Below are 19,962 nucleotides of genomic sequence, written 5' to 3'. Positions count from 1 at the left end.
ACACGTAAGAAAGACTCACCTGGCCCAAAATGTCAACAGTGCTGAGTAACCTTCTGCACACCAGCTAGTAGGCATTGGATTGCAAGGACCAGAAAATCCAGCCAACTGAAATCATTTAGATTTTTATTATTCATTTCACAAGTCCAGAGAAGCAGTGGGCACACTCTATAGTCATGTCCATTAATTTAGGTCCTTTTTTTTTTTTTGTGGGGCTGAGGTTTGAACTCAGGGCTTCACACTTGCAAAGCAGGCACTCTGCTGCTTGAGCCACACATCCAGTCCCATTTATATCACAGCTGGATGCTTTCATGACACAACAGCAGAGTTGAATCATTTTGTCAGACCGTATGAATTATAAAGCTATTTGCATCTGACCCCTTACAGGGAAAATGTGCCAATTCCTGGTGCAAAGGAATGCAAACTCAAGATTGAGTTTATGGTGCAAATATTTCATCAAAGTTCAGGCTATGCCTATGCTGCCTCTGTGTCATGCTTAGCATATTGCTTTTAGTCCTCAGGCGTATTGCCTCATGGCTGCCACAGCTCTAGATATCATATCTCCAATGAGGAATTCAAAGCAGAAAAAGAAGGAAGGAAGGAAGGAAAGAAGGAAGGAAGGAAGGAAGGAAAGAAGGAAGACAAAAGACCTCCTTGTGCAGATCTCTTGTTCAGAGGGGGAAACCTTTCTTGGAAACCTCCCAGCTGGACCAATGGATGGCTAAAGGTGATGCAGTTGCCATATGTACTGGCTTGAATCTCCATAAGGAAGCTGTGAATACGACTTTAATTGGAAATGAATAGGACCTTTACAGATATAACCAAGTCAGACAAGGTCAGATTGGATTAGGATGGCTCCCGTCCAATGACTGGTATCCTTATAAGAACAGGGAAGGTTGGACACAGACACACAGAGGGAAGATGAACAGACACTGCAGTATAGCTGTGACCAGCCAGGGTACATCAAGGATTGTCATTAACCACCGGAAACTAGGAGAGACAGAGAAGGACTCTCTCCCAGAACGTTTGGATACATGGGGGGCAGTGCTGAGATTCAAACTCAGGGCCTCATGCTTGCTAGGCAGGCACTCTACCACTTGAGCCACTCCGCCAGCCTCCCAGAACATTTGGGAAGGAGCATGGCCTTGCTGACAGGTTGATTTCCGCAACCAGGAGAAAAGAACCTCTGTCATTTTAAGGTGTGATTTGTTACACAGGCTCATAAACTAATAGACCATGTGTACAGTCAGAATTAGTTAGGCTAGAAATAACAAAACACACCCCCAAATAACCCTAGCTTAACAACACAGAAATGCACTTCCCTTTATCTGTAAGAGGCTTGGGGAGGCTGAGTCTGGAATCGCAGCTACACAGTTGTCAAGTCACAGGCTCCTCAGATCTTGCTTTTCCACCAGCTGCCCAATTGTCTCATGATTTAGAATGACTGTTTGAGTCATGAGCTATGGTGCACTTCTGCAATCCCAGTACTCAGGAGGCTGAGGCAGGAGGATTGTGAGTTCAAGGCCAGAGTGGGCTTCATAGTGAGACACTGTCTCAGGAAAAAAAAAATAAAAAAAATAAAAACGACCTGTTAGCAGGTCTCTGTCTCCCTGTGATTGCCTTAGACCTGGGATGGGCAGACTCTAGCCCTCAGGCCAAATTTGGCCTTCCTTTTTTTTTTTTTTTTTTTTTAAGGCAATGTGGTTTGAACTCAGGTTCTACACCTTGAGCCATTCCTCCAGCCCTGTTTTGTATTGGGTATTTTTTGAGATACGGTCTTGTGAACTATTTGCCTGGGCTGGTCTTGAACCATGATCCTCCTGATCTCTGCCTCCTGAGTAGCTGGGATTACAGGCATGAGCCACTGGCGCCCAGCTTGCAATTGTAAACGTCTGTGTAACTTTAGAAATAACATAGAGATTCCCTCTATACTTTGCTCTGTTTTTCCCGGTAGAATATTTTGCAAAATTAGAGTAATAGCATCATCAGGGCGTCAACATTGATATAGTGTAGCTGTCTCTTTCAGATCAGTGACAGTTGCACTTGGAGTGCATGTGTGTGAGTGTCTGAGTGTAGGCTCATTTCCACCACCCACGGGATGGATGTTCCATTGTTTGTTTCATCATTCACCCATTACAAAAATATCTGGGTGGATTCCAGAGTGAGAAGTTACTATAAACATTGTTCACAGGTTTTGGTGTGAACATAAGTTTCCACTTTTCTGAGATAAACATGTAGGAATGCTGTTGTTAGGACTCGTGGGAGTTACATGTTTTCTTTTCTTTCCTTTCCTTTTTTTTTTTTTTTGTTGCTTACTTGAGGGATAAGGTATTACATTTATTCCCCAGGCGGGTCTGGACCATGATCCTTACATTTATACATCTCACATAGCTGGAATGAAAGGCATGTACCACCATGCCCAGCTATTGGTTGAGATGGGGTCTCATGAACTTTTTACCTGGACTGATTTCAAACCACAATCTAAGAAGCTGCCAAACTGCTTTCTAATGCACAATTTTAAATCCCAGACATGCCATGTGACTGATCCAGTGCCCCCAGGTCCTCTCCAGCACTTGTGTAACCACTATTTTTTATATGTCTTTGTCTATATTTTGGGTTTTTTGGCAGCACTGGGGTTTGAACTCAAGACCTCATGTTTGTTAGGCAGGTGTTCTACCACTTGAGCCATTCTGCCAGCCCAATGTTCACCATCTTTGCATGTGTTTATTTGCTTATCCCTATATCCTCCTTGGTGACAATCCATACATTTTTATAGATTAAGTTTTATGGGAACACACTCATATCTATTCATTTACATATCTTCTCAGTCTGCAATCACATCAACAGAGCTGAGCACCTGTAACAGAGACTGTCTGGCTTGCTACCTAAAATGTTTACAGAAAATGTGGGACTCCAGATAAGTCATGATTTATTCCTTAAGGCTGGCACAAAACTGTCCAGACAAAATCAGGACATTATTGGCAAGGAGAAAAGCAATGACAGGATTGTCTGCCCTAGACAAATTGTCCCTGGGTTGCTCAAAGATGTTCACTGTAGCCTTGTTTGAAATAACCAAAATTTGGCTGGGTATGGTGGTGCATGCCTGTAATCCCAGCCCTTGCTAGATGAGAGCAGAATGATCATGAGTTTGAGGCCAGCCTGGGATAATCAGTGAGCTCCTACCAATTTCAAAACAATGCAATGAATAGCTGTGGCGTACACCAGGACACAACACCCAGAATCAGTGAGAATCACTCTTTTTTTTTTTTTTTGGTGGTACTGAGGTTTGAACTCAGGGCCTTATGCTGGGATTATCAGAGTAGCTGGGATTATCAGATCCATTATTCTTGGCCTGATGAGTTCTAGAAAGAGGGATCTTTTCTACTTGGTCACTGCTTAGCTTTTTGCCAGTCACTGAGTTCTTAGATCAAGATCACAGATGCAATTTACAAGGTGCCTGGTGGCTTCCTCCATCTCTGAACTGCTCCAAATCCCTGATATTAAGCCCTCATTCCTTTCACTGAAAGCCTTCTTACTTGTATGGCTTCATTTACTTGAATGCATGTCAGGAGCCTGGCCACTTTCCTCCGTGGCTTTGGTTAACAACATCTCTTTCCTCCTGAGACTGACTGTCTCTCATTGCATGTGGTTCTGATGGGGCTAGGGATCTCAGGACATATATATAATATGTGTGTTCAAGGGCACACATGTGATCAGGCCTGACCAATCACAACACCACCTTTTGTGAGCATGTGACCCAAATGGACCAACCAGAGCTCTTCCCTGAGACATTTATGTGTGCACACTGGGGGTGAGAAGTATCTTCTCTCCTGCAGTTGCTCAACTTGGATAATTTAATGAGCTTGCAACCGGCACAGCAATGCTTTTCCCCAACTGCAATTAGAGAGAGAGAGAGAGAGAGGGAGAGAGAGAGAAATAGCAAAAAAAGGAGAGGGGAAAGAGGAAAGAAAGAATTATTTGGGAGCCTGGGTTTACTTCTATCCTTGAACTTGCCATAGCAAAAAATGGTTTCTCTTTTTAGCTAAAATCATTTTGAGCTGTGTTTCTGTTTTTCATAATCTAAGCTTTTTTTTTTTTTTTTTTTTTCTATCTGGTAGTGGGGATGGAACCCCAGCTCTTGTGCATTTTAGGAAAGTGCTCTACTTCTGAGCCACACCCTCACCCCAACCTAAGAATCTCATCTGGTAGAAAACCCTGCCATTCCTGGAGGAGGAAGCAGGGAGGGCTGCATAGAGGAAGTGACCTCTAAAATGACACATGAGAGGAGCTAGGCAGAGGCAGGTGAAGAGGGACAGTTTTAGGCAAGAGAAAGCAAGGCAGAATGGAAAGTCCTTAAAGCAAGGCTGAGGCAGTCAGCGCTTGGAGAGCCAGGAGGGACAGTGTTGGGAGAGCTGGGGACACCAGGTCTCACATGCACCCAGCTTGGAGAAATCTTGAGACAAATGGGCATTAAGATTCAGGATGGTGATGCGTCTTCAAACTCAGGGGCATGACAGATGTTCCTGACTTCATCCTGGTGACATGCCCCATGAAGAAGTTCCCCTGCAAAGTGCTCTGAGGATTTCTTCTGCAGTCGAAGGTACTTTGCTGCTATTAAGCACTCAAATAAATCCCAGGTTACTGGCTCAAATGTTTGATTTCCTATTTTTCTTCCCATTTGTGTGTCACCTATAATGAGAATTCCGAAGTGCTTAGTGCACCAAAGTGCCCTCAGTGATTTTCCTATTAAACCAGAAAGAAGGGTCATCTCTTCAGCTGAGTGCAAAGTGAAATAGGCCAAACACCTCTTTCTGTCTTCTGCCTGGACAGTGGTGGTGTAACTTATGAGACCTACAAGGACACCCTCACCTCTTTCTTTCCTTCCTTTCTTTTGCTGGTGCTGGGGTTTGAACTCAGGGCCTCATGCTTGCTAGACAGATGGTTTACCACTTGAGCCATGCCCCCAGCCCTTTACCTCTTTCTTAAAGGGGTGAGTTCATCTTCCTCTTTCCTACTCTTTGTGTGTGCATGTGTAGTTGTGCAAACATTTATTGCCATCAAGCATGTACTATGTATGTAAATGGATCACAGTAATACCTTAAGCTCTGAGCTCCGTCATCCATCCATCCATCCATCCCTCATCCACCTGTCCTTCTATCCATCCATCATCCATCCATACTTCCATCCATCCATTATCCATCCTTCCATCTATCCATTATCCATCTGTTCTTCCATCCATCCATCCATCATCCACCCATCCTTCTGTCCATCTATCCTTCCATCCATCCATCAATCATCCATCCATCTTCTCATCTATCCACTCATCATCTATTCATCCATCATCCATCTGTCCTTCCATCCCTCCGTCATCCATCCATTCATCATCCACCCACCCTTCCATCCATCCATTCATGCTTCAGTCCTTCCATTCATCTATCCCATCCATCAACCATTCACCCATCCATCCATCCACCCATCATCCATGCATCCATCCACTAATCAACAAAGATTTGTTGAGTTCATCTCAGGAACCAGGCTCTGAGTGAGAGATGAACAAGATACCGCCTCCACCCTCACAGAGCACATATTCTAGTGAGAGAGACATACAAAACAAGTAAATAACAACAAAACCACTTACCCATTGAGGTAAGAATCTGTTTCAGTGAGGGAGGACACTGTGTGTGGATGAATTGCTTAGATGGAGTGGTCAGGGGTGGCCTGTCAGAGGACAGGTCACCTTTGAGCTGAGGTCAGAAGGGAGGAAGGGCACAGCCTCACTGAGCAGACACACAGAAGAGTGGTTCAGGGAGAGGGAGGTGTGTGCCAGGCTCCCGAGATGGAAAAGGCTCATTTTCTTCTGACCACAAAGAGTTTCGTGTAGGAAGGTGTAAAGTACCCATACTGCTGTTTGGGGCATAAAGTAGTCCCCCACTTTGAAAAAGCAAGATGGCAGTTCCTCAAATGATTAAATAAAAATGATCCAACCTACAATCCCACTCCTAGGTGTAACCCTAAGAGAAATGAAAACAGAAGTTTATGCAAAAATCTGTACTTGAGTGTTTATTGAAGCATTATTCTTTAAAAAAAACTTTTGACATAATAACTACATAAATATAGGTACAGTGTGGCAAATCAGCACGGAAAGTGGCTTTTCCCTCTCCTTAACTCTGATGGTTTGCGTCTGCAATGTCCCCCCAGGCTCAGGTGTTGAACGCTTTGTCCCAAGCAGGTGGCGCTATTTTGGGAGGGTCTGGATACCTTAGGAGAAGGAGCATAGCTGGAGGAGTAGGTCACTGGGAGTGGGTCGTTGGGGGCATCCTGTCCCGGCCTCCTTCTTGTCTTGCTGCCTGCTTCCTGTCCTCCATGTGTGAAGAACTTGTGTTTTGCCCAAGCAATGCCCTTTGAAACCATGAGCCAAAATAAATCTTTCCTTCTTTCTGTTGCTTTATTTTAGGGATTTTGGTCACAGCAATGCAAAAACCTAGCACTTTGACCATTTATCATTTCTTTGTACTTGAAGCTTATGAACTCCTCTCTTTTAGCCAAGTTAAAATACATAATAACTTGGACACCGGAGTCACCCTACTGTGCTGTAGAAAATTATAACCTACCCCTCCTTTCTAAATGTATTTTGCTGCCTCTGTCCTCCTTCCCTCTAACCCCCTCTCATTGTCCTTCCTAGCCTCTTCTAGTTGCTACTCTACTCTTTTAGAAACAGTCTGAACATCCAAAAAAAAAGAGAGAAACACCTCAAATGTTCATTGATGAATTCATTGATGAATTTATTAATTCATCATCCATTGATGAATTAATAAATTTTGGTATTGACAGTGGAATATTACTCACCCAGGAAAAGGAATGGACTACATGGATGAACATTGAAAGGATGTTAAGTGAAGGAAGCCAGACACAAAGGATGACTTCACTTCCCTGAAATGTCCAGAATGGAGAAATCTATAGAGCCAGAAAGCACAATTGTGGTTGCCAGGGGTGGGAATGGAGGTGACAACTGAAGGGGTGGGGCTTCTCTTGGGGGTGGTGGAAATGTTCTAAAATTGTAACAAGGATGACACACACCTGAATACAAGTGCCCCTCAATCTCTAGCGAGTTTACATCCTGATTGGCCCACTGTAAGTTGAGAATAAGTAGAAAACACATTTCCTACACTGACCCTAGCCCACATTCTGGCTTAGCAGAGTGCTTCTGTCCTGGCCATCACGTGGCTGACGGGGCACTGTGACCACATGGCTGGGGGTGACACACTGCATACCACAACCACAGGGTACAGTCACAGTTCAAAATTCCATTTTTTTTGTGGCACTGGGATTTGAACTCAGGGCTTTATGCTTGCTAGGCAGGTGCTCCCCCACTTGAGGGTCCCCCACCCCACCCTTAACCTTTTTGCTTTAGTTATTTTTCAGATAGGTTCTTGTGCTTTTGCCCTGAGCTGCCCTTGGACTGTGATCCTCACTGTCTAGCTAGGATTACAGGAGTGAAGCACCACAGCTGTCCCCACCCAGAACTGTTTCTAATGCATGTGGGGGTTTTTTGTGCATGGAAAAATCATGATTAGAATCATTGTAAGTTGAGGACCATATGTAATTTAAAATCTATCTACTTTAAACTGCTGAGTTGTATAGTATGTACATTATATGTCAATAAGGTTCTTTTTTGTTTGTTTTCATTCATTGAGACAGGGTCTCCCTCTGTAGCCCTGCCCAGCTTTGAACTGATGATTCTCCTGCCTCAGCCTCCAGAGTGCTGGGATTACAGGCATGCACCACCATGCCTGGCTCCAGCTTAATCTTCATACGTAGCTCTCTTTTAAAAATTGATTTGTTTGTTATTTCCAGATCCTTGAGCTGTTTAGATGGGGGTGTGTCCTGGCCTGAGTCACTTTTCCCAAAGTTCCCTGGCAGCTGTTTGCTCTCTGGCGGGAGGTCAGCATGGAATGATGCATGGCCCAGGCTCCAGGAGTTGTCCTGGATTTAGGGTTGTCAGACTCAGCCAATAAAAACACGGGATGCTCAGTTAATGTTTGAATTTCAAAGACTATTTCTTAAGTAAGTCAGCCCTTATTGTCCTTGGGTTTCACATCTGTAGATTCAACCAACCGTGAATGGAAAAGATTTTTTAAAAGTTGCATTTGTAAGAGGGTAAAGGAGCGTGAATATGGTCGAGGTACTTCCTATACATGTATGAATACAAAACATTGAAACCTGTCAAAGTTGTTTTAAGAAGGGGAGAGGGAGAATGATGGGGAGGGGGATGAACCAAATCAGAGCACAATACAGGTCCATATGGAAATGTCACAACGAAACCTCGTGTACACTGTTGGTGGGAATGTAGACTAGTACAACCACTCTGGAAAAAAATTTGGAGGCTACTTAAAAAGCTGGACATCGATCTACCATTTGATCCAGCAATACCATTCTTGGGGATATACCCAAAAGACTGTTACTCCAGAGGCACCTGCACACCCATGTTTATTGCGGCACTATTCACAAAAGCCAAGTTATGGAAACAGCCAAGATGCCCCAGCACTGACGAATGGATTAAGAAAATGTGGTATCTATACACAATGGAATTCTATGCAGCCATGAAGAAGAACGAAATGTTATCATTCGCTGGTAAATGGATGGAACTGGAGAACATCATTCTGAGTGAGGTTAGCCTGGCCCAAAAGACCAAAAATCGTATGTTCTCCCTCATATGTGGACATTAGATCAAGGGCAAACACAACAAGGGGATTGGACTATGATCACATGATAAAAGCGAGAGCACACAAGGGAGGGGTGAGGATAGGTAAGACACCTAAAAAACTAGCTAGCATTTGTTGCCCTTAACGCAGAGAAACTAAAGCAGATACCTTAAAGCAACTGAGGCCAATAGGAAAAGGGGAACAGGTACTAGAGAAAAGGTTAGATCAAAAAGAATTAACCTAGAAGGTAACACCCACGCACAGGAAATCAATGTGAGTCAATGCCCTGTATAGCTATCCTTATCTCAACCAGCAAAACCCCTTGTTCCTTCCTATTATTGCTTATACTCTCTCTACAACAAAATTAGAGATAAGGGCAAAATAGTTTCTGCTGGGTATTGAGGGGGTAAGGGGGAGAGGGAGGGGGTGGAGTGGGTGGTAAGGGAGGGGGTGGGGGCAGGGGGGAGAAATGAACCAAGCCTTGTATGCACATATGAATAATAAAAGAAAAATGAAAAAAAAAAAAGAAACCTCGTGTACAAATATGTACTCAGAATAAAATCATTAAAATTTTTTAAATTGCATTTGCATTTAGCATGCACAAAGATGTTTCTTTCTTATCTTTAGTCCCTACACAACACAAAACAATAACTACTCACGTTATATTAAGTTTCATAAGTAATCTGTAATGATTCAAAGTAGACTGGAAAATGTGTCATATGCAAATATGACACCATTTTATCTATTTACTTTTTGGTGGTACTGGGGTTTGAACTCAGGGCCTCACACTTGCTAGGCAGGTGCTCTACCACTTCAACCACTCCACCAGCCTTGTTTTGTGTTGGGTATTTTTCTAGACAGAGTCTCTTGAACTATTTGCCCGGGGCTGGCTTCGAACCAGAGATCCTCCTGCTCTCTGCCTCCCGAGTGGCTAGGATGGCAGGTGTGAACCATCAGCGCCCTGCAGCCATTTTGCTTTTTTTTTTTTTTTAAGTTTATTTTTTGCCCAGGCTGGCCTCAGACTGTGATCCTCCTATTTCTGCCTCATGTATGCTGGGTTTACAGGCATGAACATCCAAACCTGACTCAAGATATATTTTGAAGATAGAATTGTCAGACTTTGTGGATGTGAGGTGAGAGAGAGAAGAATTTAGACTTCTGCCTGAAGCAGTGAGCTAACAACATCATTTTCTAAGATGAGAAAAACTTGGTTGGGGTTTCAAAGTCCTAAGATAATAGAGATGGTTTGAAATGTAACAAATAACATTGGGACTCTTGTTTCCTAGGAGTCAAGGTCAAAGTCATGCTAACAAGAGCATCTTAGCATGACCTCAGATTGGGGGGGCTCTGCGCCCTTGCCTTGGTGCATTGCATAAGTGGGCAGGTGAGGAAATGAACCCTGGTGTCCTGAGGCTGTGCTGGAGGGCAAGCATCCTTCCCGTGGACCACAGCCACACCTTTTCCAGGGAGCATCAGGCTGGAGCTGAAATCTCAAGACATGTACAAGGGACAGATGTGTTCTTCAGAGGAAGGGGCTTTGGGACCAGTCTGAGGAGATTAAAAGCAAGAAGGCTTTGATAAAAGCAGAGGGGGTTGAGAGAGAATCAGAGGGGTGAGGAGGGAGTGCATCCATACGGAACACACTCCTTCTCAATGACTAAGTCTGCAAGTGGCAGCTGACACTGAATTCCGTCTGTGCAGCATTTTTAAAAAGTGGAATCAGTAATGGCAAACTGTTTCTTGCCACAGATAACCTTTATCCAAGCCCCACTATTTTTTTTTTTGGTTCATAGAATTTCATATTATAAGAAAGCACAAACGAACAAACAGCAATGGTGTTTATAGCAACGAGCACCCCAGAGTGATGCTCCTACCACGTGAAGGATTTTGTTCAGGTTGCTACACCACGTGGAGGCACCATATTTCTCACGCTCATTTGCAGGTTAATCTCCTGGTGTTCATCAACTGTCAGCGACCCCAAATAAGAGGTGATTCTCCAGTCCTGCTGATGAGAGCTAAGGACGTGCCATTGTAACATGGTGGGAGTTTATTTATTTGTTTATTATGGGGGGAGTTTATTTATTTGTTTATTATGGTAGGAATGGTGCTGAGGGTTGAACATCAGGGTTTGCACTCGCTAGGCAGGTGCTCTACCACTTGAGCCACAGCCCAGTCCATTTTGCTTTAGTTATTTTGGGGATAGGGTTTTGAGTTTTTTGCTCTGGTTGGACCATTATCCTTCTATTTATGCTTCCCATGTAGCTGGGATAATGAATGTGCAAGTGTGAACCACCACACCCAGCTATTACTTGAGATGGGGTCTCACTAACTTTTTGCCCAGGTTGGCCTGGAATTGCTATCCTCCTGATCTCCACCTTCTGAGTAGCTAGGATTACAGATGTCAGACACCATACCCAGCTAGATAATGGGAGTTTTAACCCAATTCAGGGGTCGTTCAAGTATGAATTTCTATTGGGCTACTGAATGCAACATCTGCTTTTTAAATCTTTATTCTTTAAAGAATGGAATTTGTTGCTAATTTTGCTTAAAAAGCAAGATGTATATAGCTCCCTCTCTCTCTCTCTCTCTATCTATCTACCTATTTTTTTCAAGATCCAGGGTAAGATCCAGCAGTTGGGGTGAGGAGATCATAGTACTGGCCTCCCACTCCAGATGGGCATGCCTTCTCTACTTTGCTGCAGTCCACACCTGGCCCACTTGCTCCACTTTTGTTTACTGGGGTCATCTGTAGGTATTTGAGCCTGCCTTTCTGTGATAGGCTGAATCACAGTCCTCAAAGATACCCAGGTCCAAATGCCTGTGAATGCTAACATAGAGGGTAAAATGGATTTTACAGATGTGACTGAATGACATGTGTTGAGATGAGGAGGTTGTCCCGGATGACCAGGTGGGTCATGAATGAGCACAAGTCTCCATGTAAGAGGGACACAGAAGATAGTGTGAGGGATGAAGCAAGATGCTTGGATGCTGGCTTTGAAGGTGGAGGGATGGGGCTACAAGCCAAGGAATGCAAGCAAAGGTTGCTAGAAATTGGATGAAGCAGATTCTCCAGTAGAGCCTGTGGAGGGAGCACTGCCCTGCCAGCACCTTGACTGTAGCCCATCAAAACTGATTTTGGACTTCTGGCACACAGAATTGCAAAACATTTGCATGTTTTTTAAAGTCACTTAATTTGTTACAGCAGCAAAAGGAGATGGATATACTTTCTTACCTTGGGTGGGAGAACAAACAAGTTCATGGTCTCTGATCTTATCCCTACCTTCACTGCCTTTTTGAGCTCTACCTGAACCCCGAAATAAGGAAGTTCTTGCGCCTCTGCAGTCCAGCCTGTGATTGGTCTGAGGAATATGGTGGGACAGAGGGAACTTGGGAGAAGTATGAGGGTCATACTTCTTTCTGGGGCTTCAGCAGGAGACAAACTGGGTCGCCAAGGGTAACATGTAGACAACAGGCAGAGAAGGGCCTGGTGGCAGGGGAACACTAAGACTGAATTCTCAGAGTCCTGCTCCTATGATAGCTTGTAGATGTTTTACAACTCTGTTTGTCTGTGTGCTTCTGGAAATCCAGCTTATCACTACTTTCTCTACCTCTCAATCAAGGGCTGGGAATGTGAGTCCTTTAGGCCACTCAGAGAGTCCCCTGAGAGAGTGTTTTCAAACTGCAGCATGCATCAGAATCACCCAGAGGAGTTGTTAAAACACAGATCGATGGGCTGCACTGCTGAGTTTCTGCTTTACCTGTCTGCATGAGAATTTGCACTCCAGTGGAGTTCCCAGGTGTTGCTTGGACTCTGAGACTCTGTGCTCAGGGAACTTGAATCCCAGAAGGTGGAAGACAGGCTGCAAGCTCATCCTGCACAGACAGTTCCTCCTGAGTTTCCATGATGAAATCCCGACCTAGGGCTTGGCCTTCCGAGGATCTGATAATCCGAGGGTCTTACTGTACAACTTGTGAGTCATACTCTAAGTGCAATTCCTAGTTGCTTCAGGTTGTAAGCCTTGGTGTCTGTTGCTGGCAGCCAAAGAACTTACTGTCCAAGAAATATTCTGGATGTAGAAAAAGGTGGGGCCCGTGGAGCACAGACAGTAGGACAAGCTGGACACGACCTCCATCTTGAAGACTCTGTTATTATAGATCACTTTCCTTTTTTCTTTCTTTTTTTTTGTGTGTGTTTTTGAGGCAAGATCTTGCTGTGTAGCCCAGGCTGGCCTGGAACTTGGGATCCTCCTGACTCAGCCTCCCGAGTGCTGGGATTACAGGTGTGCACCACCATGCTTGGTCCAGCCTTTCTTGAATGCCTACTTTGTGCCTTATGGATGCTACAATTTTCTCAGCCTTTCAGTCACACTGAAGGAAAGGCATATTTACCTTTACTTTTCATTTAAGGAAATGAAGGCCAGGAAAGAAATAAAATCTATGTAAACAGAGTGAATGGGAGACAACACTGAAGAAGGAGCTATTTTCCTACCTCTCTGCATGTTTCTTTTTTTGTTTTCCTCCATTTTCTCTGAGTGACTAATGGCCACATCTGCCTGCTTGCACTGCCCCTGTGAAAACTCTTTTAAGAGGAAACATTGAACTTGACCAGCAGAATTTGATGTTTAAACGATTCTAGTTTGCTTTGTGTTTTAAATATTAGATATTTTATAAATTCTACCGATATCAGAAGAACCATATTTGGTTTGAGACTTACAAGTAGAGCAAGTCTGGTCCATTGTTGGGTTTCATATGGAAGGCATAGAAGCAAGAGTTTAGCTGAATGCTTGGGGAAAAATAACTGCTGGGTTTTTTTTGTTTGTTTCTTTTTATTTGTTTTGGTGATACTGGGATTTGAACTCAGGGCCTCACACATGCTAGGCAGGCACTCTACCACTTGAGCCACTCTGCCAGCCTTTTTTTGTGTTGGGTATTCTCGAACTATTTGCCTGGGCTAGCCTCCAACTGCCATCCTCTTGATCTCTACCTCCTGACTAGCTAGGATTACAGGCATGCACCACTGGCACCTGGCTGTTTCTATTTTTATTACAAAAAGAATATTTAATTAGCAAAAGACATTGACGAGCAGAGGTCACAGTTCTGTGCTGTGCTGTGGCTGCGGCAAGAAGGGCCACAAAGTGACCAAGAATATGAGCGAGCCAGTGTATAGTCACTGCCGCAGGTGCCTCATGGTACACGCCATGGTCGCGTGGGACATGATCAGGGAGGTGTATAGCTTTGTCCTTTACAGGTGGCATACTTTGGAGCTGCTCAAGGACTCCAAGGACAAGTGGGTTTTCAAGTTCAAGGAAAGGGTGGGAGGGCTGGGGTATGCCTCAAGTGGTAGAGCGCCTGCCTAGCAAGCACCAGGTCCTAAGTTCAAACCCCTATCTCCAAAAACAAAACAAAACAAAAACAAAAAAGGTCTTGGTAAGGTAAAGTATTTTCTTAGCCAGGTGCTGGTGGCTCACACCTGTAATCCTAGCTACTTGAGAGGCTGAGATCGGGAGGAATGAGGTTCCAGGCCAACCTGGGCCAGTAGTTCATGAGACCCCATCTCCAAAATAACCAGATACACTGCAGATGTGGATCAAGTGGGTGAGGGCCTGCTTTGCAAGTGCAAAGCTCTGAACTCAAACCCTAATCCTACCAAAACTGGAAGGAAAAAAAAAGTGAGAAAATAGTGGGGACCCGTGTGTGCACCAAGAGGAAAGAAGAGGAACTAAACCACATATCCTGACTCCCAAGAGGAGAGCAGCTGCTGAGGACTGAGACCTCCTTTTCTGTGCATAAAAAAAAATCTGTACAGGATAAAACACATTTAGATATATTTAGATATTTCTGTAGCAACTGGCTCTGTGCACAGGTAACCTGGCAGTTCCCCCTGTCAGCTGCCCAGAGCATCTCTTGGTTTTTAGCTTGGGCCATCTCCACTGCCTGACTATGGGACATCCACCCCAACCCATTTACACCCAGCCTGGGGGCGGTTGGGGAAACATCAGGCTGAACCTTTCTGCAATGGGGGATGATGGTGAGCAGATAAATGCTTCGAGCTCTTATCTCTTGGTGTGGACACTCCGGCGAGGTGCTCTTCAAGACTCCTGAAGACAGAACGCCATCGTAGGCCACTTCGTTTTCCACCTTACTGCCTTGGGCTAGTATCTCCTTCTGGAAATCTCTCCTGATCTTCCTATCTAGCTCGCAGTTTCAATGACAGCTCCTTAGAGAGGCCTTCGCGACTATCCTTGATCACCAACCTGCTTCACTCGCGCTGTCAATCAATCAATCACTTTATTACTTAGCCTTACTTATTTTTTTATTTCCTAACACTTCCCACGGATTCAAATTTTCATATTCATTTGTATAACATCCGTCCTACTTGAGTGCAAATTTTAAGAAAGCAGGGATTTTTTTTTCCTGCACATTTAAACGCTAAATTCTCAATGCCTGGCACAGAGTGGTCGTTCAATGCAAGTTTGTTGAACGAAGGAAAAGAGCTTGGTGCAAAAACCCAAGTAAAGGTGAGAGGCCGGACGAGGGGCGTGGCCTGGGGGGGCGTGTCGCCCGCCCGGAACCCAGAAGCGGCGGTCCTAGCAGTTTCCGGCCGCGGCGGCGGACGCTTTCCGCAGACGGACTGCCCCGTGGCACCTGGCGGGCTGAGGACGAGGAGGTGGGGGGGGTTGACGATGGACGAGCAGGGTCTGGAAGAGTTCCGCCGGCGCTGGCAGGAGGAGCTGGCACAGGCCCAGGCGCTGAGGAAGCGGCGGCGGCCCGAGACGGCCGAGCGGCGGCCTCGGCGGCCGGACGTGGCGGCCGGGCGCGGCGAGCAGGCCTCGGGGTACCTGGCGCTGGCGCAGGGCCTCCTGGAGGGCGCGGGGCGGCCCCCGGCGGCGCGGGCGAGCCGGGCCGAGAGGCCGGACGCGGCGAGCCGTTCCCGCTCCCCGCCGGTGCGCGAGGGCGCGGGGGGCGGGGAGCAGCTGGTGGACCAGCTCATCCGCGACCTGGTGAGTGGCGGCCGTCGCCCCATGCAGAGCCCGGGCCCCGGCCGGCCCCGCCCCTACCCCGAGTTGCAAGTTAACTTTCTCTGGGGCCACCGATTGCAAAAAAAAAAAAGAAAGAAAGAAGTAGACGTGCACACATCTAAGTTTGTCCATGCAGAGTTCTCTGGAAACAGTGTTCCTCAACCTGGGGGGGGGGCGCGGCTGTTTTGTTCCCCGCTCCCCCAGACTTGGCGGCGCCTGTGCACGTTTTGGGGTGTTGGCAGCGGGTATGCATGCGCGCTACGGGGCGCACGTGTTCGCCAGCAGTGTGCAGGACAGACCCAGAAAAACAGCAGCCCCTCAAGTGTCACTGTGAGTTTGAGAAGTCCTGCCCCAGAAGGACACCCAAACTTTTAAAAATTTGTACTGAGAGGAAGGCCCAGAAAATGGATAAGAAGGCGTTAAATTTCACTTTTCTGTGTACACTATTTGTATTGTTTAGTTTTTGTAACTGTGCATTTATTACTTGAAAAAAATTAAAGGGAGGGGAAGGAGAGAAGGAAGAATCATTTGCAGGGTATCCTTAGTATGGAGGTTCGTATCTTTTGGGGACACGGATCCCTTGGAGAAGCTGGAGGCCCTGTCTGCATGAAAATAGTCCCGTCTCCAAGCTGGGAGAATCAAAGTCAGCTGACCTGGATCCATGACTCCCAGACAGCAGGCTGTAGGATGTGATTTAAATAATGCTCCGAAGGAAACTTTTTACAGCTTTACAGTCGGGAATCATTCTGCAAGTGGAAGTTGTTTCAAGAAGTAATGGCTAATTTTATGCAACGTGCAAGTTTTATTCAAAAAACATCAATAGCTTCTATTTTGAGGGTTTGTTTTTTGTTTTTCTTAAACCAAGTGCCTGGTCTTGCACTCTGTCTTGATTCTAATACAGTAATTCTGTAGGTAGGTATTAATTCTCTTTTTTACAAAGAAGAGACTCAAAAGACATTATCTGTGATCTTCCCAGGATTACGTGGCTGAAAATTTCTGGGAATTGAACTTTTTTTTTCTTGTAGCACTAGAGTTTGAACTCAGAGCCTCATGCTTGGTTTGCAGGTGCTGTACCACTTGAACCATGCCCCAGCCTTTTTTGATTTAGTTGTTTTTTGAATAAGGTCTTGTGTTTTTTTTTCCCCCGGCAGTCTGGACCACCATCTTCCTATTTACTTCTCCCTCTTTTATAGCAGACCACCGTGCCCAGCTTTTTGTTGGTTGAGATTAGGGGCTTACTAGTTTTTTGCATGTGCTTGCCTCAAAGTGAGACCCGACTACACCTCTGGAGTAGCTGGGATTACAGACGTGAACCATCATGCCTGGCCTGATTTTTTTCCCCCATCAGTGCTGGGGATTGAACCCAGGGACTTGCACATGATAGGCATGCACTCTACAGTTGAGCTATGCCCCCATCATTTTGCTTTTGTTTCTTTGTATTTGAGATGGATCTCCTCAGTACATTTTCTTGGACTGGCCTTGAACTCTGGGTCCTTCTGCCACTTGCTCCAGAGTAGTTGGGGTTACAGGCATGCACCACCATGCCCAGCCTAGGGGATTGAATTTGGATTCATGTGTTTTGAAATCCAAATTTCATCAGGTGAAACTTGAGTTGTCCTCACCTGAGGTTTTGTTAAAATACAGCTTCTGGATCCTTCCCAGAGCTGCTGAATCAGTTGCTGGGGGAAGGGGGTGCCCCAAATTTGATGATTTACGTTTGAGATACTGTTCTCTACTGTATGGCTTCCTTTGGATCCTAACACTTGTAAGAATTGATAACAAAAAGAGTGCAGAAGTAAATCAGGTGTCCTGGAAAGGAAGGGACCTTTCTAGGGGAGGAGCCAGGAGACATCAGAATCCAAGTTTCACATGTAGTTGGAAACTCTACCATCTGTCCCTGGATTCATGCTGGGTGGACTCTTTGGCCCCTTCAGAATCACTACATTAGGTATTAGTAGGGTCTACTCTGAGCAGCATCCAACTTTGGGGCACCTTTCATTTTTTAAAATACTTTGCAACCATCAGTAACACCTGTAAATAAAGTACTAGTGATTCATCATGTGCTTACTTCCTTACTCCTTGTGCTGTCTTAAGGGTTCAGGGATGTTCTCTTCTTCAGTTTGCCCAACAACCCTCTCTAGGGGCCATTTTCAACCCCTCTTGATAACTGAATATTAGTAGCTTCATTTTTAAGGCAGTTAACCCATCAGCATCTTTGGTCGGAGGAATGATGCTAACATTGATAGAAGGCTTGGGTTTCTATGTGAGTGGTGTGGGACCCAGAGCCCACAGGGGTCAGACAGGTCATGCAAGTGAGGGAGGGCAGGTGTCACACAGTCCATCCCTTCCTTCGTAGCTCACCAGGTTGTGCATCTCCATCAGGCTCACTGTAGTTCTTTTTTTCTTTTTTTTTTAATGGTTTGATAACTGACATTAGATATTAATTAGATATATCAGGTAGTGTAGGAATCCTTGAAAAAACCCGAAGGTCTTGAAAGCAAGAGGTTTTGTTCTTCCACTTTTCAAAGATTTTTAAAATCACACTTTGAAGTGTATGAACCATAGCATCCTAGCTCCAGGCATCTTCAAGAGCTACACATGCAGGTGAGCTGCATTAAGGTATCAGGGCAGCATCACACATGCAGGTGACCCGCACTCAAGTCACGGCACAGCACTACACATACAGGTGACCTGCACTCAGGTCACAGGGCAGCACTACCAGCTGTCAGAGCCATCCTCCCCATGCCGTCCCTTCCAGGGGTCTCTGCTCACCTGGCTTCTGGCGTGTTTTGGCTGCACAGCATGTGCACAGCAGCATGTACGAGACTGACCCCTGTGAATTTACCCTGTTACTCGTGCTACTTTTGGTGGACATTGTTGATAACTAGGTAACCAGTGGACAGTTGGGGGCTTCCGACAGTAGGGCTGCGCTGAACATTCTGCATGTCTTTTGGACATGTGTGCACTTCTTTTTTGGGTATTCCCCCAGCAGTGGGTTTGCTTTATAAGGCATGGATGTCAGTCTTGGGAGGGAGCAGAGTTTTCCAGTGGTTGCCATGGCTTCACTTTTGAGTATGTGGACTGCAGGATTTCACTTTTTTTGTTATAGTGAATTTCTTTTAGTTTTTAAAAACTTGAATTACCATATATTAGTTTCGACACTTCCATGTGCTCCCAGTGTATCCTGATTAAATTAACCTCTATCATTCTCTGTATTTCACTTTCTTTACCAACCCCCAACCGACATGACAAAAGGGACTGAGTTGACCCCAGCAGGAGTAAGATGACAAATAAGTGAGGTCGAGTAGGAGAGTGGGCCTAGTCTTGTCAGCTCTTTAGATGTTATTTTATTTATTTTTTTGGTGGTACTGGGGTTTGAACTCAGGGTCTCATGGTTGCCAGGCAGGCTCTCTACCACTGGAGCCACAACCTCAGCCTTTTTTGCTTTAGTTATTTTTTGGATAGTCTTGCGCATTTGTCTGGGGCTGACCTCAGACCGCAGTCCTCCTACCTCTGTCTCCTGCATAGCTGCAGTTAGGTGTGCACCACTATGCCCAGCTTATGTTTTGAGATGGGGTCTTGCTAACTTTTTTGCCCATGTTGGCTTCGAACCTAAATCCTTCTCATCTACACCTCCTGGGAGCTCGGATTGTAGGCATGCACCACCACACTTAGTCCTAGTTTTATTTGGAAATATACATTTTCCTGCATAAAAAATAATTCATCCAAAAGTTTGACTTAAGACGAGCACCATTTGCTCAGTGCCCTGTTTTGCAGGGTGGGCAGTGTCAGTGGGCTCACTCATGCATCTGATGTGGCTGTTGGTCACTAAGGCAGCTCTGCTTCCGAGGGTTGGCTCATTGTTGGCTCTGTGTGCATCACATGTATGTCTGGTTCTGAGTCTCATCATCCACCAGCTTAGCCTTCTCAGAGTTAGGAGAGCAGCATGAGGGCAAGGCCAGTGCCTAGGTGCTTTTGAACTCTCTGCCATGGTCATATTGGTTATTACCACATTGGCCAAAGCAAGCCATGTGGCCCTGCCCAGTGCCATGTGGACTCAACAAGTGCCTGGTAGAGGGGGGCGTGGACTTCCTGATTGGAGGCTGTTACTGTCTGTTCCACTAGCCTTTCCCTTTTTAATTGATGGTAATGGATACAAGATTAGTAATACTGTAGGTGGTAACACTACCTATGTTAAACACAGTCTGTCTGGGCTGGATCTGCCTTTGCCTTGTGCCTTCCCA

At 45.4% G+C, this 19,962-nt stretch overlaps 1 protein-coding gene across 1 annotated transcript in view; it reads left to right on the top strand.

Annotated features, from left to right (window-relative positions):
• Positions 1-15,305: 15,305 nt before the first annotated feature.
• Positions 15,306-19,962, top strand: part of Fbxw8 (F-box and WD repeat domain containing 8) — a 99,655-nt gene continuing 94,998 nt past the window's right edge. The window contains exon 1 of the mRNA XM_020163664.2: positions 15,306-15,700. Within this exon, the coding sequence (XP_020019253.1) occupies positions 15,383-15,700 (318 nt within the window). The 5' untranslated portion in view covers positions 15,306-15,382. The remainder of the gene's footprint in view (positions 15,701-19,962) is intronic.

This window comes from Castor canadensis, chromosome 18 (assembly GCF_047511655.1).
Source record: "Castor canadensis chromosome 18, mCasCan1.hap1v2, whole genome shotgun sequence".
In the NCBI taxonomy this organism is placed as follows: Eukaryota; Metazoa; Chordata; class Mammalia; order Rodentia; family Castoridae; genus Castor; species Castor canadensis.
The sequence above is the reverse complement of the archived record's forward strand: the minus strand, read 5'-3'. Positions and strand labels throughout refer to the sequence as shown.